Here is a 24,119-nt window from a genome sequence, read left to right as displayed (position 1 = left end):
CTCCATAAATGTTTTTTTTCTCTTTACAAATGCCTCTTGTAAACTCCCTGGTGTTGCTGTGAACTTTGGAAGGGTTTTGGGGTGGGGGGGGGGGGAAACCTTTTAAGAATACGCAGAGTTTAGGGGTGTGGAGGCTGATAACTTTAGCGGGGAGCTCCCATTGGCCCCTGCTAACCCAGATCAGATGCTTAGGCATACCTGTAGACACTGTTGTAGTCTTCTCCTTTGAAAAGTCAGATACAGCTGGGTAGTCTGAGGTTTCTGTTGAGGTTTCTGTTTCTGATACAAGAGGCAGAAATTCACTCACCTAATTGCAAGAAAGTCACAGATGAATTTTGTTCTACCACTTTTTGCTGTTATAGTAACCCAAAGTCTGGCCTTTCTCATTCTAAGAATTCTTACATTCTTTTATGCTAACTAAAACAATATCCTTTTGCAGATAGGCTTGCATGCACATGTATTTGTAAACTCTAAACCCCGACTCCCTTTGGATTAAATGATCTATGATCTGACATTGTGGGTGTGGGGTGATCGGAGAGTGCCTGCTCTGAAGCCATCTGGTTCCCGTTCTCTCAGTACTTGTTCACTGCTTTGTTACCTTCACATCTCTAGACATCTCTTAATGGCATTAGGAAAGTCTTTAATGGTTTTATTTCTATTAAAGTGCTTTATCTGATCAGCAGTACTACAAAAGAATCATTGGCCCAGCATGTTTCCCCTTCTATTTCCTTACGATTATTGTTTTTGTGTATGGTATATACATCCAAATGTCAAGTCTTGGTTATTCTCTTCCATACTACCTCTACTGTATTTTCAGTTTCCTCACTACCCTTATAAAAACAATGACCAGTCATGGTTCTGGAGTCTTTTCTCTCCTAACTTGACATCAGAACACTAGGTATATGATATATGAAAATTAGTTCTGTCATTGTCTTAGGAGGTAAGAATAAGCTCTGGAAAAACGACTGTTGGGGATTTTTCTGTGCAAAATCATGTGGGGATTAAGAGAGAAAATCAATAGCAGTTGATACAATAGTAAATGTCAAGTCTGCTAACCTAGAGACTTGACTAATTTAGAATTTAATCCATAGCATAATTCCCTCCAATGACTATCTTCTAAGAATTAAGACTGCCATGTAACAGCCAGCCACCAAAAAAAAGATTATCAGGTAAGAATCAAATGGTTTGCTTGTAGTGGAAGAAATAGAAGGAATGTGCAAACTAATTTACTTCAAAAGCAATACCACTTAATCTGTATTCACCTCAGGTTTGGATTTCCTTACTGGATTTCTAGGACACCTCTTCCTCATAATTTAATGGAAGGCATGAATTCCTACTCTTAATGATACTTAAAGAATCATAAATGTGTATATACATTTAGAACTATTACATGGTATGGAAGAATGCTTTCAGGAGGTTTTGAGGTCTTGTCAGCTGTCAACTGCTGTGGGCACATCTGCATCTAATATGGGGAAGGACATTTGTAAACAATTCTAATATAGGAAAAAATGCCATGTGGGGAAAAAAGTGAAAAACAGTATCCTTTTCCCCAGTTTTCAATTACAGGTTGCTGTATAAATGAAGCGTGCGTATATTACGTGAGCTGTGAGATTTACCTGAAAACAGCTTTTTGCCTCATTATCTTTCTTTTCTTCTAGGGTTAAGTTTGCAAAATCTGTTTCAGCAATACTGATATCACTGGTGCTTACTAAAGTAAGTTCTGGTTCTTCCATTATACCATGGCCAGTTTCTGTTTCCTGTTCAGTAGTTAAAAAGGAAACCATGTGAAATAGCCTTAAAACATACAAAATGCAGAAAAGCAAATAAATATTCATTATGGAAGACAAAGACCAACAGATCAGATTCCCCAGGGGTACTCCCAACCCCAGCATCCACTTGTAGAAACACAGGAGAGGATTTTAGGGATGGAGTGAAACAGTGTAATTGTCTGAAAATACTGCAAGGATTACAAACCTAAATGATTGTAGGGCTAGGCAGGTAATATACAGATTGATCGGGGGCTGTGTAGAACTGGAGGGCATATCCTATAAGCAAGCAGTGGCTATTGAGTTGCAGCCAAATGAAGTCTGCTGCTGCCAAATTTTTCAAAGGAAATTCAATAAGAATTTAAAAACATGAAATACAAGTGGCCAAATAAAACACATCTGAGATATAGATGTAGCCCTTTATTTTTAATCTGTGGAAGGACAAACTTCACATAATGTTAGAACGTGAAAACTGTCCAGTTGACGAATTGTAATTATAACTTCCTTGTTAGGGACAATGTTCTAATATTTACTCTAAAAATGGATTAATTCATTGCAGTGAGTGCAGTGAGGCTCAACACTGAAAATATTGAAACACAGGCAGAGCCACCATTTCTCAGATAAGCTAGAGAAAGGATACCTGATGAATAGGAAAAAGATCTTGGCAAAATTAAGAGTATCACTTTCAGAATTTGGAGTTTTCTCATTCATTTCTTTGGAGATTTCCAATGATCACAAGCTTGATTATCAGCATCACATTCTCCCTTTTCTTTCTTTTTTTTTAAATAAAGATGACCGGTAAGGGGATCTTAACCCTTGACTTGGTGGTGTCAGCACCACGCTCTCCCAAGTGAGCCATAGGCCGACCCCACAAGCTTAAGATAGGAAGTATTTTTGTTGCTTCTTTTACATTTTGCTTCCAGTTTTTCCTGAAACATAAATGCTAACTTACCCAGATTGGAATAGAGGTCTGTAATGGAAAGGATCCAGAACTTACAAAGAGCTCTGATTGTGGTAACTGAGATAGGTTTCTTAGGATCTTTGGAGTTTCAGTTTTAGTTGAATTCTCAAAATATTTTTCATTTTGAGTAGTTAATGGTATCTGAACTGAAGTTCCCATCTCCACTGTTCTTACACATAATTGAGAGTCAGTTTCCTCTACATGTGGATTTATATCTAAAACCCTACAACTTTCATTTTTTTCATCTTTGTTGAGTCCTTCACATTGTAACACTGTTACAACCCCTGTCTTTGATAGTTGTTCAAAGTTCAGCCTTTCTTTTCTGCTTTCCAGTTCGTGTTTTATTGAAGACTCACTAGAGGTAGAACCACATGGAGTGCTATGCTGTCCATGTAACTGATCAAATGCATTGGTCTCATCAGATGAACTGCAGACTGAACTTAAATTTCCTACAGAGAGCTGGAAATGGACACTTTTTTTCTTATTTTGTAATATTGCAGTCTGTTCTTCAGAGGAGCAGTTCTGATTTTCCATGCCTTGGTAAGAATCTCTTCTTTCAATGCTAAAAATACTTGGTAGATCGGCATGCTCGCTCCCCTCCTGTGAAGAAAATTCTGGCAGAAGCTGTTGAAAAGTCTGGTCACATCCTGCATTAAGAAGTTTTTTAAAAAAATCAGTTAATCGTTATTATACATTGTTAAGACTTGAATGTAGCTAACAGTCTCTAATAGTTTCTGAGTAAACTACAAATAATAAAGTTAGATTACTTCCTATAATTTTAGGAGTATAAATTGACGTATATAAACATGAAAGAGAGCCAGCCCGTGGCTCACTCGGGAGAGTGTGGTGCTGATAACACCAAGGCCACGGGTTCAGATCCTATATAGGGATGGCCGGTTAGCTCACTGGGTGAGCATGGTGCTGACAAAACCAAGACAAGGGTTAAGATCCCCTTACTGGTCATTTAAAAAAATTTTTTTTAAAAACCCGAAAGATAGGGATGGTCATAGTGATTTTCGAACTTCATAGCTCACACCATGTATTTTCTTTTCTAATACAGCTTAATAAAGGATGTTTCTCTCCCATCAGAGAACTGAATATTTTAATAACAGAAGGACTGAGAACAAAATGTATCTCATATAATATATATGTAGATATATATTTGTGTGTGTACAGCATATATATACACTCGTGTCACTTAATGATTGGGATACATGAGAAATGCATTAGGTGATTTTGGTATGTGAATATCACCCAATGTACTTACACAAACCCAGATGGTATGGCTTACTATACAGCTTAGCCTGTTGCTCCTACCACCATTGTATATGCAGTCCGTCATTGACCGAAATGTCATTATGTAGTGCATGACTGTGTGTGTGTGCATATAATTTGTACCAAAAAATCTAGAAGAAAATTATAGGGTTGAGGTAGGGAAGCTGATGAACAAGTGGCAATATTTTTTGCTTTTTATTTTATAAAATTCAATATTGTAAAAATAAAAACAGCATATATGAAGGTGCTTCAAAAAGTTCATGGGAAGATTTGCATTATCTTTTAATTCTATTTTTCCATGAACTTTTTGAAGTATTCCTGTATAACTTCTGTTATTTAAATATACAAAACTTGTAACACTGGGGACAGCGGTCAGGATGAGTGGAGACAAACCAAGAGGTGCTAGGCACAATTTCCAAGGAAATGGATGTAAAGAACCATGTAAAATGTATTGGGTTTTATTTAACTTTTTCTAACTTATACATACCCTCAATAATATTTTCTGTAGCAAAGCTCTGAGCTGCACCATGAGTCAAGGTAGGGTCAGGTTGCTGATTCAGGCTTGTGTTAAGAGGAGAATGCAGGCTGGTCCTCCTAAGCACTGTAAAAGAAACTGTACTTTTGGATGATACAGTAGCACAGTAGCTTTCAGATGAAGAATCTGAGTTCTGACAGAAAACAACAGGGAAATACTGATTTTGTAGTACCAGTTGAATCAGTAATCACTACGTCCCTTTGATATTGTACTTCCTTAATTTCCACTTTATTATCAACACAGTAATATATTGCTTACTAAGAACCAATTCTTCCCTTTCAGTCTTGAATCAGTAATCACTACGTCCCTTTGATATTGTACTTCCTTAATTTCCACTTTATTATCATCACAGTAATATATTGCTTACTAAGAACCAATTCTTCCCTTTCAGTCAATATGAAAGACTTAAAAAATAAGTCGTGAATTAACCAGGAGTTTAGAACATGAGAATTTTCTGGTAAGCAGGACCTATGTAGTACAGCCTGGGGTATCAGGATGTCAGGCTGTAGAAATGTAATGACCTAGATTTGAATCTTGGCTCCTTTACTGTGTAGGAAGAGACTATTTAAATTTTACAAATTCATATTTATCTGATTAAATATATTACATAGAAGTTCTCAAGCCTTTTATGGGGTCAGATGCACTAGCTGGAGATAAGGCTAACAGAACAAAATTCTAATGGAGCTGTTTTCAATACTGGTTCCACATCAGAATCACTTGGGGAGCTTCAAAAAACCCACAATATTCTGATTCTGATTTAATTGGCCTAAGGATTGTAGCCTAGGCATTGGGATTTTTAAAAGATTTCCACATGATTCTAATAAGGTTAAGAATCAAGGTTAAGAACCATTGTTCTACCAGAAGAAAAGATTTAAAACTGTTCTTGGATATTCACTGTAATGGAGCATCTACTTTAAAATACCTGGTAAGGATCTCTGTTGTCTTGGGAAATCCCAGAGGATGATGATAAATCAAAATCTGGATGTGGTTCTAAGGGTTTAAACAGCTGACGATGCAAATTTGGAAAAATGTGCTCCAATTCTGGAAAGTCGAGCTCAACTGTTGGAATTTTGAGGGGAAAAAAGATAAACTTATTTTAAAACGTAAATCCTAGAAAAGGAGTACTAAAAACATATTCATAAAAGTATATTTTAGTTAACTCCAATGCAACAAAATTATTTCCATTTTTTCATGATCAGCAGATGCTTTCAAATTAAGTCCAGTTGTGATTGTTTCCAAAGAACAAAAAAATAAGGATCCTTTGAGTCTATTGTCAAATATAAATTTCCATTTCTACCAACTCCAAAGCCTTACGAGGTTAACTGGAAGTAACACGCCAAATATGTTCATTGTTTGCTACAAGCCTTGTTCTCAGCTCACTTCCAAATCAATGATGAGAATAAAGAAAAGCTCACTGTATTCAGTGCTACTGTGGGTCAGGCATTGTATTTTACGTACACTATTTCATTTAATCTCCAACATCCTTCTTTTATGGAAAACGAAAGAGTAACTTGCTCATGGTTTTACAGCTAGAAAATTGTCAAACTATGACTTGGATCCAGGTCTGTCTGATTTCTGAGCTCTTGCTTTCCATATTGGCAATACTGCTTCAGCTGTAATAGCTACCTTTGCAATGGTAAACGAAGACTTGCTAATTTCCTCTACATGTTCTTCAGTGTAATTGGTTCCATTTCCCCTCTCTCACTAAATGCCCCTCAATATTTTCTGTGGTATAACTGTGCTCAGCAGCCCATAAAAATATGAAGCTCAAACAATCACTTCTTAAAAAGGATGAAAGGTGAAAAGTCAAAACAATCGTATTTGTTTAAAATAATTTTACCCTGCAAATCTGTTTTTTCAGGTATCAAATTTGCTTCATTTATGTACTCGTCTATGATCTGCTGAAAGTGTATGCTACCAGATGTAAATTCTCCTGCAGGCAACAGAGATTTATGAATGTCTGAAGAGATCTGCTGTTGATAAACAACTTGAGTTGAAGGAAACATAGGACTTAAAATACCTGTTTCCTTTTCTTTACCGGTGCTTGATTCTTGTTCCCTGTCATCCATGTGCTCTGGAAAAGACTCTGAAAATTGAGTTTAATGAAAATATTTAATTGACCTTAACACTTTTAATGGCTGAGTACTTCCTTAGAGACATATTTTGGTATGGAGGCATGGCAATATACAAGTATATTGCTGAGAGATCAATGCAACCAAAAAGTTTGCTCACATAGATTTTCATTGAATAAGAGAATAGCAAATACTTCTCAAAGTGTTGTTGGAGATCCACAGCATATTCCTGTGACTTCTGGTCATGTTTAGAATACCATACTGTCTAATATTCTATCGGGCATGGATACTTTTGAGATTTAAAGAAACAATACCCGCTGCACCCCCCCCTCCTGCCACGAATGGTAGAAAAAGCAATGCTTCCTCCCACAACTGTACTGAAACTTAATTGGTCTTTCAATTTATTTACAAACATTTTGACATTGTTACCTGGATCTGTAAGGCTCAAATCTGTGTTCTGATAACTTAAAAAGCTCCCAGTGGAAACAGTTTCTGAAGATAATGGCTCATGAGAAATCTCTTGTGTTTCAGCCTAGATATTAAGGGAATATTAGACCATGACGTCAGAACTAATATCTAGAAAAACCCCCAATAACCAACCTCAGCAGTTGTCAATTCTGAGCTCAGGTCAAGTGTAGAAATCTTCATAATTACAAATGTCAGTAGTAAAACCTTTTCATCATTGCTCAGAAATGATTAGCCTTTCATGCACACACACACCCTCCCCAAGCTCGCTCATCCCTCAGGCAGGTCCTCTGTTCTTCACTGTCATCTTCATAAACATGCACACACACACACACACACACACACAGCAGACATAAGCCTTTTGTTCTACATTATTTTATAGTTTTGCTTCTCAGAACTATAGAGATCATGCATCAGGTAGACTATAGGGTCTTCTGATGCTCAGATTTGGCTATTTTCATCATTGATCCACTTCAGTAAGAGCAGATCTCAGAGAACACAGACTTTAATATTTGACAACTTTGGTAAACAAAGCAAAAAAGAATATTAAGCCAAATAGGTGTAAAAATTTAGTAAACATTAAGACATTACTAACCTTATTATCTGGCTTTACAGCTGAACCAAGATATATATGCTCTTCTTCCTCCACAGCATAACTTTGATTCTCAACAGACTCCTTGACCTTGACTGAAAAATGGATTTTGTAGTTCAAATTGGAAAAAAAAGTTTGGATTAGGACAAATCAAATTCCTAGCACCAGATGGCACCATTCCCTTCTTTCCTACAGTTCACTTTGATATTTTGCTTCTCAAAGTTGCCTTATCTTAGACCAAAGAAAAAATTTATTATTTGTTAAAAACATTCACTAGTCAGCACAATATACTTTCTTCAGGAAAACTGCAGTTATTGTTATTCTGTAAGTAAAATCATGTAAAAAAAATATTTGAATTCTAGGTCTAAAACCTAGAAAAGAGACAATGTGATAGGAAATGCTTTGTCATTATTTTAAGTGGGAAAGCAAAAATATTCAGTCATAAATACAATATGATCTCAAAGATGAGCAAAATGCATATAAAAAACAATAAAAATACCAAAGTGTAACCAGAGGTTGCTTATGATTGGTAGCACAAAGAGTGATTTTTATTTATACCTTTCAGTGCTTTCTAAATTCACAATGAGTACATATTGCTTTTATTATGACTTATCATTCCTAATTATATTTGACTTACTAAAACATAAAAATTATACTTTTTGTCTCATATTAATAACTCGGGTATTCTGAGGTTGTTTTTTTTTTTCTTATTCCAAATAGCAACATTTGTGAGAAAGCTGGCCAAGGCATATGGTAGTCTGTACCTCTGAAACAGAATAAAATTAAAACTGCTCCACTGAACCTAAAAAAAATTTCTGCGTTATTATCACTATGATATTATTAAAAGATATCATGCACATTAAAGGTATGTTAATGTGTACAAAATATCTTTTAAACAGTAACTCAAGTACACAAACATAAACACGTACATATCTATCTGTATATGTGTGTGTATATATATATATATATATTTATTCATAATATCTATATCATGGTTAATGAAGTAGAAGCAAAGCTAATACCAAATATTACTTGTCTTTAAGTACAATTTTTTACTTTATCCTATTACAGTTCATTTAAAAATATTTTATTGTGTCATAACTAATTTAACTGTCATTTGATTGCTTCTACATACTAAATTTTAAATAAAGAAAATAAGAAAAGGTAAAACTTTAAAGTGAGGTTATTTTTTTTTTTTTCCTTTTTGTCTTTTTTCGTGACCGGCAACGGATCGCAACCCTCAGTGTTGCGCCCGTACCGGACCGGGACCGGCAACGGGATCGCAACCCTCGGTGTTGCTCCCGCACCTCGCTCAGCCAGTGAGCGGCCGGTCTGCTTGTGGGATCCGAACCCTCGGCGGGAGCGCTGCCGTGCTTCCCAAGCAGCGCACTATAGCAGTGCGCCACCGGGCCGGCCCTATTTTTTTTTGTTTTTTTAAGCAGCTTGTTTTAAAAGCTAGTTTGGAGATGAGAAGCTAACCTGAGGTTTTTCTATTCAATTTAACATAATTCTTTACTGTTAAACCTAGAAGATTCCCCCCCAGAGGAGAGATGAGTGAATAGGGCAGCATTTGGATAGTGAATAAAGAGAAAAATAAAAGTGAGAGAAAGGAGCAAAGTCGGAGTTATTTAAGATGTTGAAAAATTCAATAAGGTGAGTCCCTGAAAGGAGCGCTGCCGCGCTTCCCAAGCGGCGCACTATAGCAGTGCGCCACCGGGCCGGCCCTATTTTTTTTTGTTTTTTTAAGCAGCTTGTTTTAAAAGCTAGTTTGGAGATGAGAAGCTAACCTGAGGTTTTTCTATTCAATTTAACATAATTCTTTACTGTTAAACCTAGAAGATTCCCCCCCAGAGGAGAGATGAGTGAATAGGGCAGCATTTGGATAGTGAATAAAGAGAAAAATAAAAGTGAGAGAAAGGAGCAAAGTCGGAGTTATTTAAGATGTTGAAAAATTCAATAAGGTGAGTCCCTGAAAGTCAGGAGAGAAACAAGTGTCATCAGTTCAGAAATGGTTCACTGATAATAGGGACCCACTTTCTCTAAAAAGGAAAACTAACATCATGAAGCAACACCTTCAACAGTTTTTTTCTGATTCCATGCAAGAAGGCATCATTTCCTGCTTCCCTACAAAACAAAGGGTATAGAGCTTCAAGTTAATGATTCTACCTAAAAAGCTAGTAAGAAATTGAGGTGGAACGTGTTGAGGACATGCATAAAGCGGTAGGAAGGAAATGGAGAAGTAATAAAACTAAAACCTGTCTGAAATAAAACAATCTGAATCTGAGAAAGAAAATCAGGCCCTGAGAGCCAGGAGCTGACCTGGCACTATCAGCTAGGCCTTCATGTTCTCCTGTTAAACATCAACAATTTCATGAAATGCCAATATTAGAAAAGGACACTCTATGACCATGATGGAAGGAAGACAAAAACCAGACCCCTTATAATCATATCTGAACATAGATAAAACTATGACTATCGTCCAAACCACAAAAAATGACCAAGTATTCCCTTATCCTGGCTAATATGAGTGACTGCTGTTGCTTTACCAGTTATAGCTTTCACCTCATTCCATTTCTCCCACCTTCTGGATAAGAATGTTTTAGGTACCCAATAATAGAATTACCCTTGCTTCTTGACAACATCCAATACTAATAAAGAAAGCTGTTACCTTGAACCCTTCCCCAAATTATCTGATACAAGCCCAAATCCTATAATAAATCCTTTATAATACCCTTTTACACTGAGACACCTCACTGTTGCCCATGTTGTGAATTCCCTTTCACTACAACAGGTCAGAACAACACCCAAGCTTTGATCAATTACAGGTGTGTTCCTGGTAGTCTTTGGCTAGAGGATATCAAAAGTTAGAATAAGAAAGGAGGTACAAGTATCCACTGGCTAAATCTAAAAGAATAATGTAACAGTTTTATTTTAAGATGTCAAAATTTATAATTCACTGGAAATTATACCCTTTACAGTTATTTCAATCTACAATGTAAAAAGGAGATATTAAAGTCAATTTTATCTATAAACCCTCAAGAGAATAGGTATCTCTCATTTCTTTATTAAATTATAGATACAACTAAGATATCAATTATCTAAGTGTATGTGACAGCTAAAATAAAAGGAAATCTGATTAGAAAGGTAACTTCCTAAAAGTTTCCTAACAACTAATAAAGCAGTACTAGAATCATGCTGTGTGGAGCCAGTAAGCAATATTACACATAATACAGCTTATAAAAAATGCATACATACATAACTTCAAAAGCGAGAAAAGTAACACTGGCTGTATTTGGGTGGCAGGATTAAGTGATCTAAAGATTTTTCTTTGTAATTCTCTTTATTTTCCAAATACTTAAATAAAAATAAAGCAGATCATTTAGAATGCCCACAGATAAAATTTTTAGAATATTTAACAGTATTTAATTAAATGTGGATTCTTACAAATAGACTTAAATACAAAATTTGTAGATGCTGCCAATTGTATAAAACTCATACCTTCTTATACTTCTTACTAGTATTTATTTAATAAAACAATTTAAAAGCAAAATTACTTATTTTCTAAATTAAATTCATTCCCCTCATTCAACTTTTTGTGTACAGAAATAATACACGCCTCTTGTAAAAACAAAAAAACCTATAAAATTTAAACATGTAAAATAGAGAGCTTCCAGTCAAGATGGAGGAATAGACAGTCCCCAGGGTCACTCTCTCCCACAAATCAACCAATTTACAACTATAAAAATGTAACATCAGCCAAGCTGGGGCCGCTGGAGCTCAGGGGAAAAGGAGGAGAGACCTATAGAGTTCATGAAGGTGGGAGAAAACATGATGAGAGAAAGAAAAAACTGCTCTGAGGATTTTAGGCCGTGACTGCTTTAAAGCTCAAGCTACTGAGCACATGGAGCAGGAGCCGGCAGAAGCCACAGATGTGCCATTCAGATGGAGTTACTTGGAGGCAGCAGGGGAGAAGAGAGCCTTGGTGGCCCCCAGGACAGAAAGACCACTAATAGGGTTCCCGTGGATCCACGCAAGAGCAAGGAGCCAGAACACCTGAAAAAGGGGAGCCATTCAGAGGCCGGTGAGTCACTGCAAGGGACTGGCGCAGGGCCTGCCCCATGGGAAGTGTTTGGAGCACGGGTGGCGGGGGAGACGGGCCCACCAGGAGAACACTGGGACACAGCAAGGACAGCCGATCCACCCCCAATCAGCACAGGACCACTCCAAGGAGACTGGTCAGGAATGCAGAATTGCATGGGGTGCAGTTTGATGACAAAACTCAGACCCAGATCAGAGTTTCTACACAACCCTGGTGCACTGGGTCCCTGGAGAGCCAGAGGTACCTATAAGGTCAACCCTTAAACCTGGAGCTTCACAAAAAGCCTTCCCTAGAAACAGCAGCAAAGCAGCAACTTAGCTCAACCACACAGCTCAAGTACTGGTTCCCACAGGAAGTTCCCCCATTTTAGAAGTAAGCAAACGACAAAAAATTAGTTCCAGCCCAGGCACACCACTGGTGCCTTGGGGCCTGCCAGGAGACATGAGGCTGGAGCTGGGGACCAGACTGCACTCCCACAACCAGGCATACTGCCAGTGCCTCAGGGCCCGCCCAGGGCATGAAGAAGGGGACTGGACCCCCCTCCCACAACTAGGCACACTGCCAGCACAAAGGAGCATGCCAAAAACATCACCTCCACATAGGTGGCCCACCACAGCCACCATAGTAACCATTTCTGCCACAAAAGTGGCTAGAGGCCACAACTACCATGCCACTGGAGCACACTGACACAAGGAGAGTCACCAGCCGAGATAAAGAAAAGGATGTCTCGGGCCGGCCCGGTGGCGCACTGGAGAGTGCGCCGCTTGGGAGTGCGGCGGCGCTCCCGCTGAGGGTTCGGATCCCATGTGGAGACCGGTTCCCGCTCACTGGCTGAGCGAGTTGTGGGCGCAACACCGAGGGTTGCGATCCCGTTGCCGGTCCCCGGTTACGGGCGCGACACCGAGGGTTGCGATCCCATTACCGGTCAGTAAAAAAGACAAAAAGGAAAAAAAAAAAAAGAAAAGGATGTCTCTCTCCACAAAGACCATTTCAGAGTGACAGAAGAAGCATCTGCTCTATGATAATACTGAAGGACCTGATCACACCTCTCAGCATTGGACAGATCATCTAGGCAACAAATCAACAGAGTAACCATTATTCTTTCAGAAGGAGAGAAGAAATCTAGGGTAACTGAGGGGGGGACAAGGGGATGGGGAGAGATTGGACAAGGGGCATAAAGAATAATTATGATTTGTAGCAATACATATGCTAGTAATATTGATTTGATCAACATATCTCAATGTTGAACCCCAAAAATATGCATAATCAATTTTGATTCAATAAAAATTAAAGAATATATATATATATATATATATAAAATAGAAAGTGAAACCCAATATCCAGCAAAGGTAAATTTGTACAACACATTGGTGATTATTATTACAGATACTTTCCAATGCACGAACACAGATTGTCCTCCCTTAGTTCTTTTAACAACTTCTTAGAACATAGTATGGGTGAACGACAGCAATTTGATTACTAATCATCATTTATGTTATTTACCATTTTACACTATTACAGCATCCTAATCTGAAAATCCAAAATGCTCCAAAATCTGAAATTTTTTGAGCACCAACATGACACTCAAAGGAAATGCTCATTAGAGCATTTTAGATTTCGGATTAGGGATTCTCAACAGGTTAAAAAGTATCTGCAAATATTCTAAAATCTGAAAAAATCTGAAACATCTCTGGTCCCAAGCATTTCAAATAAGTGATACTCAACCTGTAAACATAATGCTACAATAAATATCTTTGTCCATATGTCTTTGTGCATAACAATTCCATGTTCAATTTATTTATCTCTCACCTGTTTCATCATAGTCATTATCGCAGACATTCTCCTGGTCAATTGGTTGAAGACAACCAAATGGATCATAGGCCAGTGGGCTCTCAAAGAAACTCTGTTCTCGGCTTATTGAGACCCTCATGGGGTCTCTGTCTTGATAAAAACCTGGTTTACCTGGGAAGAGAAAAAAAAAATTGACTCAAATTTCTGCTTAAGTTTCTAAAGCTAGCTAAAACGAAATCGACAATTTAGATTATGGGTAAAAATCTAAACTCTTAACTGCTTATCTTTCATGGTCAGGACTTTAAATAATTTTACTTTAATTTTACTAAGTTTTTAATGATACTCTTACTTCCCAATACCAGATATGCATCGGCATTGACTAATCACAGGAAAAATACCTGGAGAATTTACTAACCATTAATAGTATTATAAGGTATAATATACATTCATAATTTATATATAAAGTTGAAAAATAGCCACAACTAATATGTGGTGTAAAAAATCAAGACAGGGGCTTATCTGCAGACCAGCCACCCACCAAAACAAAAAAAAAGATAGGGGCTTAGAAGAGAGGAGATAATAACTGGGAAGGTACAAAGGAAGAGGAGGGTTTATGGGTTTCTCTAATGTTCTGGTTCTTGACCTGGGTGATGGTTACATGGGTGTAGTTATTATGCTGATAAACCACTGAAATAAACACAATTTGTGCACCTCTCTGAATGCTATACTTTGATTAAAAAATAAGAACAAACAAATAATCAAACAAAGGAGTATGAGATACCCAAAAGAAGCAAGCTAATTTACTGGGTAGAATCCCAGGAAAACTTGGGAATTAAAGGCACCGGGTATTATAAAAGGAAGACGTGTGTCAGGGAACTGAAAACAGGGAGAATGTGTAAAACTATATACTTGGAACAGTTAGATCCCTCCAGTCCCCTCAGAACCCTGTCCTTCAACATCATCCCCACAGGAAACTAAAGGTTTATTCTCTGGTGAAATCAATTCCAATACACTCTCAACTCAGGGGCATTAGGCACAGAAAGGAGGCAAGGGTGTAAGGGGGTAAAAGAATACCATTAGGAAATCAGGGGTATTAAAGTAAGTCTGCGATCTCAACCCAAATCCCCTAGGTCTGGCTCCATAATACCAATAGCCAGACTTATATCAAGCTTAGAGGATCTTTCTTTGAAGAAATTAAGACTGTAAACTATTTCAAGGAAAAGAACATAGTTGAGGGTCCTCAATGAAAAGCCACACCCTTTCCAATGAAGTCCAATAGTAAATAAGGCCTCCCACTCACAGAAAGGCTCCAATTAGCCTTTTAGCAGCCTACTCAAATATGCAAGATATTACAGGAAAGCCTCTAAAATATAAGACAGAGACAACAAAAAAAGAAACAAAAGAACTCAAACAGAAAATATAGAAATCCAAACAAAAACTATAATTATTTAAAGTAGATAATATTCTGCATCCCTGAGGCAAAAGCAGTATGTTATGAAAAAGAGCAACCTTGTAGAAACTACAATTTGATAATCAAAATACAAGCTCAGAAGAAAAGTTAGAAGACAAAGTTAAGAAAATGTGCCAGAAAGCAAAACCAAAAGAAAAAGAAAGTAACTATAGGGGAGAGAAGAAAAGAAAATTGAAAGAGCAATATAAATCAGTGTTTCTCAAGATTGTTTTTACTACCACTCCACTAAGGAGACTTTTTAGACTTTTTTTTTTCTAATTGCCCCTATCTCCATGAAATTTTAATAACTGCAAATATACTATATATCTGTGTTTTATACATAAAAAGAGTAAGTTTTTTTCACCTCTCCAAGAACAAATTTTCACCCTATTGGGGGAAATAACATCCTTGTTAAGAATGCATAGTATAAGGGCCGGCCCGGTGGCGCACTGCTACAGTGCACCACTTGGGAGCGCGGCGGCGCTCCCGCCGAGGGTTCGGATCCCACATACAGACCGGCCGCTCACTGGCTGAGCGAGGTGCGGGTGCAACACCGAGGGTTGCGATCCCGTTGCCGGTCCTGGTCCGGTAGGGGCGCGACATGGAGGGTTGCAATCCGTTGCCGGACATGAAAAAAAAAAAAGAATGCATAGTATAAAACGGGGGAAAAAAAAGAATGCATAGTATACGTCATCCAATGTCCAGTTAAGAGGTGTTCCACAAAAAAAGAAAATAGTGTGAACTACATGAAAAATTATATTGAGAGGTATTTAATAGTAGTAGAGTTTGAAAAGACATATATTATACAGGAACTTTAAGCAAATAAAATAAAGAGGATAATTTACTAAAGAAAAAAAAGCATTTACAAAAAGAAAATATATAACTAGTACATATTGTCTCAGCAGTGAAAAATATTTATATATCACCATGATGATAATTTAGCTTAACTTTTGCTTAAATCCATTGCAACTATAAAGGTAAATATAAGAAGAAACACCTAAGACTTGAAAAGTAACTGCCTCTGGTGAATGGGATTAAGTGATGGCTAAGAGTAGGAAGAACTGTTTCGTGTGATTATCTTTAGCACTATTTGCCTTTTAAAATTATTTACATGTAATATTTTGATTAAAAGTATTACCCAAAGAAGTATGATAAAATATAATGAGAACTCCCAAGACCACATGAGAGGGATAGCTGAGGATAAGCTTACCAGACAAATGGCACTTAAACCAAGAGGAGGAGCAAGATCATGAAGGGCCTGACTGATGAAGCTAGAGACTTCAACTTATTAGACTTATTCATTGAATCAAAAGGAAACCACTGAAGAGTTTTAAATAGGGGGAAACAGGGAGATTACTGTGAATATACCTTGGGAAAATATATTTGAGTATAAAGCCAAGACTGGAAATAGGGATACATCAGAATTTCTAGCAGCCATCCAAGAAACAAATTATAGCCTGAATTAAATGAGTGGTAGTAGGAATGGAAAGAAGTGAACAGATTTAAAAGTTCACAATGTAGAAGTGAGAAAATTTGGTGATTTTTTGGGTGTTAGAAAGATGTGGATAAGAGAAAAAGATAGATAAGGATACTAATTCACTGAAAAAAGAAGGCTGAAAGATAAGGAGGTGAAGGTAAAGGATATATGCACTTCTCTTTTAGACAAGATGACATTTTTGCAATCTTAAATATGATTTATTATAGGAATCAATGATAAGAATTTCCCAATGCTCATTCTGATTCCTGAACCGTTGTGGTTTGTCAAATAGTGTAAAATAGGAGGAAACCTTAGAAAGCCCAGTAACAAGTAAGATTATTATCTTACACAAAACATAGTAAGAAAGCAGAAAGGGGACTGATTCTTAAGAGTTATTCTGAATCTCTACCTCTAATTCTTTCAAACAGTCAGAAACAAAGGTACTATATTTTGGGGCCAGCCCCATGGCTCCCTCGGGAGAGTGCGGCGCTGGTAGCACTGAAGCCTTGGGTTTGGATCCTATATAGGGATGGCTGGTGCACTCACTGGCTGAGCGTGGTGCAGACTGCACCATGCCAAGGGTTGTGATCCCCTTACCAGTCAAAAAAAAAAAAAAGTACAATATTTTGTGTCTGAAGACCAAAATAGCTAATATTAACATTACACTTCTATGTACCTTTCTATTAACAAAGCTGACTTTCTTCCTGAAAAAAGGATTTGGTTTGATAAATTTGATCAAGAAAACTATTTGTTGAGTCTGAAATCTAAAGATAATGATGAAATTTAAATAGGGCTATTTACTAAAGATCACAGGGAGGAATTTTCCTAGATAATTAAATGTAGAAAGAAGTACAGTAAAGAAATATTCCTCTTCTGACTGTCCTTAAAGCCAGCAGTTAAGCATAACAAACCTATAGAGATAAAGGAAAAGAGCAGTGAAGGCACTAAAACAGTCAACTGGCAAGAGAAAAGAGAAAGAAACCTGAGTTACATCCTAAAGAAACATATTAAGAAGGCAAATATAAAAGGAAGCAGAAGGAGCAAGAATGTCAGAATACGGGAGACCAAATTATTCTGTCTACAGTAATTTGGTTTCCCCCATATAAGAAACTAGGTACCTGATGCCAATTTTATTTACTGTTTTTTAAAAAGTAGAACTATCTTTAATTGCAGATGAAATAAAGTTATATATAGAACTTGGTAAGAGATTTACTAACATATACTAGTACCCATAAATGAGTTTATCAAGGTCAATATATAAAATTCAACTGTTAAGTCCAAATTTTAAATACTGTTTATATAAATCATTTTTTTACCTTTCATGAGTAGTCACAGCTAAGTTGCTTTAACAAAAACCATTTAGAATCCTAACAAACTATTTACAACTATAAAAACTATTTAAAAACTCTTATTTTGTCAAACCAACAGTATACCTAGTATAGAAGTTCTGCCACTTGTTGGTGATTCCACTTCTTGTATAGCACTAAGTTCATGTTGGTTTAAGTCTAATCCACATTTAACTTTTGCTACAGGTGGCTTTGAGGATCTTCTGCCCAGTTCTTTATTCAGATGGTCACCTATCAAGTCAACGACAACGTTAGGCACAAGAAAAATCTATTAACACATACTACAAACTTTTCTTCAGCCAGCACGCTCCAGAGTTTAGTAAAAGCAAAGAACAATCAGCAGAATAAGTACAATAAAGTACAATTGTCTTACCACTTTGCTTGGCACTAACATCTTCTGAAACCAGCTGATTATCATCAGAGTCACTCCTATCTGCATGACTAATGTTTTCCTGATCACCTCTTGCTAGGTCTTGGATATGAGGAAGCCACTCTCCAAGCTGCTCCATCTTCTCGGTTTTTAAATCATTTTCAACTGTGGGCTTACTTATCTGAAAAAGTGGACAGATGAGGGTGGGGATGACACAAGTTGAGGGATCATGTGAAGTAGTCATTAGATTTATATTTCCTTTCCGAAATTAGAACCTCAACCAAATAAGTAGTTCCATCAATCATATTTTACAATTTATCCACAGTAAAAAATGAGATATGCTTCCAATATTGAAAAGGAAATATTCCCATTGAAAAGTACAACCAGGGCTGGCCAGTTAGCTCAGTTGGTTAGAGTGTGGCGTTATAACACCAAGGTCAAGCATTCAGATCCCCATACGGGCCAGCCGGAAAAAAAAAAAGTACAACCATTCATAGTCCTGGATCTAAAAAGTTAGCCTCTCAATAAGATATTATACTAGAGTATCCCCCTCTGCTTTTCTTTTGTAATTACATATTTTTCCTTTGAATGAACATTAAATCTCTAGAACCCCACTTCTCCTGAACTCAACTCAATCTTCTCCTGAACACCAAGGGATTTGTAAAATTCTATTTAGACTAAATAATAAATGTGGGAAGTGGCCTTTTAAAATAAAATGGATACATTCATACTGAGGAGAACATACTTTTGTCTTCCACACAGAGAAACTATAAATGTCTGAGTGACCATGCGAGTCTTCTCAACAATTCAGATACAAGCCGCAGGTCCAGCTCTCTATCAGCGTAAATTCACACCAGTTTACAAAAGGCAATAATAATGTCACTTAAGGAAAAAGATATTACTGACTTTGATTCATGTTTTGATTCAAATATATATGTCATCAAAGTGCTATACATAAAAAACAGAAGGTCTGCTACTGCCTAAGTAAAATTCTGCTAACCGGTTATTTTTATAATTTTATTCTTATGGCAAGTTTAAAAGCCACTATAACAAAACTCCAAATGAGAATATGCATTCTTTTGTGGTGTTTACATTTAAAACTTGTTGGGCCGGCCCCGTGGCACACTCGGGAGAGTGCAGCGCTGGGAGCGCAGTGACGGTCCCGCCGTGGGTTTGGATCCTGTATAGGAATGGCCGGTTCGCTCACTGGCTGAGCATGGTGCGGGCAACACCACTTGTCTGAATGGTTTACATTGGTCATTAACAGTGATGGGCTCTTGGAGGCATAAGGCAAATATATGATCCTAAGTGTTTCTAAAAAATAAAAATCAAAAGCCTTGAATTAGGTTTAGGATGTAAGTTAAACTTCAGCTTGTAATATGGTACCTCTTTAGAGCTTTAAAGCAAAGTAATAGGGCCGAGCCCGTGGCGCACTCGGGAGAGTGCGGCGCTGGAAGCGCAGCAGCGCTCCCGCCGAGAGTTCGGATCCTATATAGGGATGACCGGTGCGCTCACAGCGCTCACTGGCTGAGCACGGTGCGGCCAGTCTCAAAAAGGACAAAAATAAATAAATAAATAAATAAAATAAAACTAGTTGGGTTTCAAATAACTATTAACCACATAAACACCATGTGAGGTAGACCAAATTTGTTTTAATTTTCCCATTGTTCAGAGTAGAAAATTAAGGCACACTTAAAATCAAAACACTCATTCTCAATAACTGAAAACTAGTAAGCCTAGGATTAAAACTGAGTTGGGTTTAAATCTCCATTGTTTAATTCTTTAAAACACCATGTGAGGTAGATCAATTTTTGTTTTAATTTTCACATTGTTTAGAGTAGAAAATTAAGGCACAATTATGGTCAAAACACTTATAACTAAAAACGTCTAAGGGCAGGATTAAAACTGAGTTGGGTTTAAACTCCATTGTTTAATTCTTAGATATTCAAATTTAAAACATACCTGACCATCTTTAAAGAAATCCTTCAAAATCTCTTGATGTTTCTCTATCTGCTGCTGCAATGCTGTTTGTCTCTGTACAAGCACTTCTTCCTGGGCTTTTTGGCTACAGTGCAGAAACTCTCTTTGTAGATCCAACTGCTTCTGAAGTCCCAAGTTATCTTGCTGAACTAAGAAAAGCTGTGAAAAACTTAAAAATCTATCTTGAAATCTTGGGATCATAGAATCACTTGAGGGAGCTGTACGTTCATTCTGGGATGAATACAGTTCACAAATGCTTTTAGATTTAGCTTCAGCAAAAGGTAGTGGAATAAATGAATGCTCTGTTTCCTTGGGTAGAAACAAAGAAGGGATACCATGATCAGCAGATTCATTTTTGTTCGACTCACTTTGTTTGTTTACAAGCAGCTCTTCCTGGGGTTTTTCATTAGAATATACCACTTCTCTTTGTAAACCCAATTGTGCTGTCAAATTATCTTGCTGAGGCAGAATGGGCTGTGATAAACGCAAAAGTCTATCCTGAGATCTTGGGATTTCAGGATGATTTGAGGGAACAGTATCATTACTTTTGGTTGGAAAAGACTTCTGGGTTCTTTCATAGTCGGCCACAGGCAGTACTACCTGGGATAAGAATGAAGAGGAGGTAATCTGCTCAGATGATACCCTTTTCTCCAATTTACTTAATCTTTGCAAAAGCAATTCTTCTTGGACTTGTCTAGATCGAATGGCTTTCCTCTGCATATCTAATTGTTGTTGAAGGGCCTTCAAATCACCATGATGAGGTTGGACAAAATGCTCAGAAGATCCCTTTTCCTCAAATTTATATTGTGTAGGCAAAACCAATTCTTTCTGAGTTTTCTCAGTAGGAGGAAGGGAATTTGTCTGTGCATGCACGTGTTCTTGAAGTGCAATCAAATTATCCCGTTCAGGTAAAATAGGATGTGATAAACTCAACAGCCTATCAGGCAATCTTGGTATCTCAGAATAACTTGAGGAGACTGTATTGTCACTGCTACTTGGACAAGGTCCCTGGATTCTTTCAGATTTAGTGAGAGGCAATGAAGCAAATGAATGCTGCACTACTAGTGGTAAGGAAGAAATGCTGACCTGCTCAGGAGATATTCTTCCCTTCCACTCACTCTGTTTATGTAAAAGTAATTCTTCCTCAGCTTCCTGTCTAGATTGAATGATGGCTTCCCTCTGCGTAGCTAACTGTTCTTGAAGTGCCTTCAAATTATCTTGTTGAGGCTGGATAAGTTGTGATATCCTCAAAAGCCTATCCTGCAATTGTGCGATTTGATAATGGCTTGAAGAAATTTTACTATCAGATACTGTCGGAAGCAGTTCCTGGGTTGTACCAGACTCAGCAGAAGGTAAGGAAGTAAATGAAAGCTGTAACTGTGGTATTACTGCTGATGAGCCAGTTTGTTCAGAAGGTGAATTTTCTTGCGTTTTCTGGCTAAAATGAAAGGCCTCTTTCTCTGTGTCTAGCCATTCTTGGTGTTCTTCCAAATTATTTTGTAGAGGTAGTATATGCTGTGAAAACCTCAAAAGTCTTTCCTGAAATCTTGGGATCTTGGAATGACTAAAAGGAACTGTACTGTCACTCTTGACTGACATACATTCCTGGAATTTCTCAGATTGAGCTAGCTGGGATAGGGATGAAGAGGTGCCAGTCTGTTCAGAAGAAATTATTTTTTCTAGTTCAGTTTGTTTGTGTACAAATTCTTGAGTTTCTTCTTTAGCACCAAGTATTACCTTCTGTACGTGTGATTGTTCTTGGAGTATCGTCAACTTTTCTGGCTGTGGCAGTCCGTGCTGTGGAAAATTAAGAGACTTATCCCGAAATGTTGGGGTTATCAAATAACTAGAAGGAATTATACTCTCCTGAGATAAATAACATTTCTGAATTCTCCTAGGCTCAGCTTTAGCAGATGCTTGTGAAGCAACTGAATGTTGAACCATTGGCAAGAAGGAAGAACTCATCTGCCCAGATTTCTTGTCCTCCAATTCCCTTTGTCTATGTACAAGTAACTCCTCCTGAGCTTCATGCCTCGCCTGAAGAGTGTCCTTCTGTACAGTCAGCTGTTCTTGGAGCAACTTCAAACTATCATGTAGAGGTAGAAACTGCTGTAGGAAACTCGAAGACCCATGCTGAGATTTAGGTATTTCAGATTGGCTTGAGAGAAACCCTCTCTCACTCTTAGATAAATATGGCTCCTGGATTTTTCCAGATTTTATATCAGCAGAAAGTAGTGAAGTAAATGGATGCTGAGCTACATGAAATGGGAGAGAAGAGGGCTCAGCCTTTTCAGAACATACTCTTCCATCCAATTCACTCTGTTTATGTATACATAATACTTCCTGGGCTTCCCGTCTAGCCTGAAGGATATCCCTCTGAATATTCAACTGCTCTTGGAGAAATTTAAAATTATTTTGCTGCAATAAGATAGGCTGTGAAGAATTCAAAATCCTATCCTGAGGTTGTGAGACCACAGGATGGCCTGAGGAGACTGCAGTATCATTCTTGGTTGGAGAAGATTCCTGGATTCTCCCCAATTCAGCTTTGGCAGAAGGCAGTAAAGCAAATGAATCTGAAGGCACTAATGGAAGGAATATAGGGAGGCCTGCTTGCTGTTCCAATTCCTTCTGTTTACACAAAATCAATTGTTCCTGAGCTTCCTGTCTTGCCTGAAGAACTTCCTTCTGCAGGTCTAACTGTTCTTGGAGAGCCTTCAAATTACCTTGCTGGGCTATGATATTCTCTGAGAATGGCAAAGGCCTATCACGTGTTTGACTAATTACAGAATGGCTTATAGAAACCGCACTTTTGCTTGCGGTTGAAAAGGATTCCTGGATTTTTCCATATTCACCTTTAACAGGAAGAGAACTAAAAGAATGCTGAGGTACCAGTGGTAGGAATGAGGAAGGTTCAGTTATCTTAGGTATACTTTCACTGTCCTCTAAGCCTATTCGCTGGGAATCTAAAGTTTGAAAAGCTGTTGCCCTAGATGTTTCAGTTATTTTTTTAGCATCCTGTAATATTAGTGGCCTATCATGTGACAAAGCCCTTGAAAGTATACGAGAATCTTTAGATACCAATTTATAGTCTCTCTGTAGTGTTTCGGTCTGTGAGAATTGCCTTAGATGTTTTTGTGATTCCAAAGACTGTGTAGCTAAAACATCAGAACTGCTTAATGTTTCTGTTGTTTCTACCTGTCTTTGTGGAAAGTGCTTTTGTCTTGGTACCTGAAAATGATCTTGTTCTAATTTGGAGATTGGTATGGTTTGATATTTGTTAGGACTCAATTTGGGTTTCTGACTTTGATCCCAATGCTCTGATACAGCAGTGGATCTTTCAGATTTCCATGGTGGTGCTGATGTCACAGAATCAGATATCAATGATGGAGCTGACATGGATGGGTACCTTTCTTTTAACACAGCTTGATATTCGAGTAATTGCTTCCTGGCTGTTTCAACAGACTGCCTGTGTAACCTACCAAAAACAAACAAACAAAGTATTATTCTTTTTTAATGAAAAAAATGCCCCACATTCTCAAGTGTCTATATCAGGGGTCTTCAAAAAGATCATGGAAATACTCATATTATCTTTTAATGTTATTTTCCCATGAACTTTCTGAAGGACTCTCGTACATTAAATTTAAAAAACAGCAACGTAGGGTTGGCCACAATCATGGTGAAAAAGGAACAACACACTCCCTCTGCCCTTTGAGAAATCTATATGTCATAGTTCTAAGGGAATCCCAACTAGATCTTCATATAAACCAAATAATAAATCCTGAAAATGTAGCCACATACTATCACATATACATTATACCCTAGTAAATACCTGTTTCGTTGTAAAAGCTGATGTTGATAGTTACGAATCATCTGCCTATGACTGTCCTCATCAGAAATTACAGAGCATGATGCTGGAGCAGTGCCAACCTAATAAAAGACA

At 37.6% G+C, this 24,119-nt stretch overlaps 1 protein-coding gene across 7 annotated transcripts in view; it reads right to left on the bottom strand.

Annotated features, from left to right (window-relative positions):
* The window catches only part of KIAA1731 (KIAA1731 ortholog), a 62,833-nt gene that overhangs the window by 943 nt on the left and 37,771 nt on the right, over positions 1-24,119 (bottom strand). For 2 of the 7 annotated variants that reach the window (XR_551151.1, XM_008581751.1), the window contains exons 8-21: positions 24,009-24,106; positions 20,162-23,654; positions 18,203-18,380; positions 17,917-18,060; positions 13,575-13,727; positions 7,670-7,761; positions 7,039-7,141; positions 6,378-6,623; positions 5,460-5,596; positions 4,490-4,670; positions 2,719-3,374; positions 1,617-1,757; positions 199-307; positions 11-77 (exon numbers count right to left, since the gene is read on the bottom strand). Coding sequence is in view for 5 of the 7 variants with exons in the window: in XM_008581751.1 (XP_008579973.1) it covers positions 11-77; positions 199-307; positions 1,617-1,757; positions 2,719-3,374; positions 4,490-4,670; positions 5,460-5,596; positions 6,378-6,623; positions 7,039-7,141; positions 7,670-7,761; positions 13,575-13,727; positions 17,917-18,060; positions 18,203-18,380; positions 20,162-23,654; positions 24,009-24,106 (5,798 nt within the window). In the remaining 2 variants the exon portion in view is untranslated. The remainder of the gene's footprint in view (positions 1-10; positions 78-198; positions 308-1,616; positions 1,758-2,718; positions 3,375-4,489; positions 4,671-5,459; positions 5,597-6,377; positions 6,624-7,038; positions 7,142-7,669; positions 7,762-13,574; positions 13,728-17,916; positions 18,061-18,202; positions 18,381-20,161; positions 23,655-24,008; positions 24,107-24,119) is intronic. The other 5 variants (XR_551152.1, XM_008581754.1, XM_008581752.1 and 2 more) reach the window with 4 other exon arrangements.

This window comes from Galeopterus variegatus, unplaced genomic scaffold (assembly GCF_000696425.1).
Source record: "Galeopterus variegatus unplaced genomic scaffold, G_variegatus-3.0.2 Scaffold2452, whole genome shotgun sequence".
In the NCBI taxonomy this organism is placed as follows: Eukaryota; Metazoa; Chordata; class Mammalia; order Dermoptera; family Cynocephalidae; genus Galeopterus; species Galeopterus variegatus.
The sequence above is the reverse complement of the archived record's forward strand: the minus strand, read 5'-3'. Positions and strand labels throughout refer to the sequence as shown.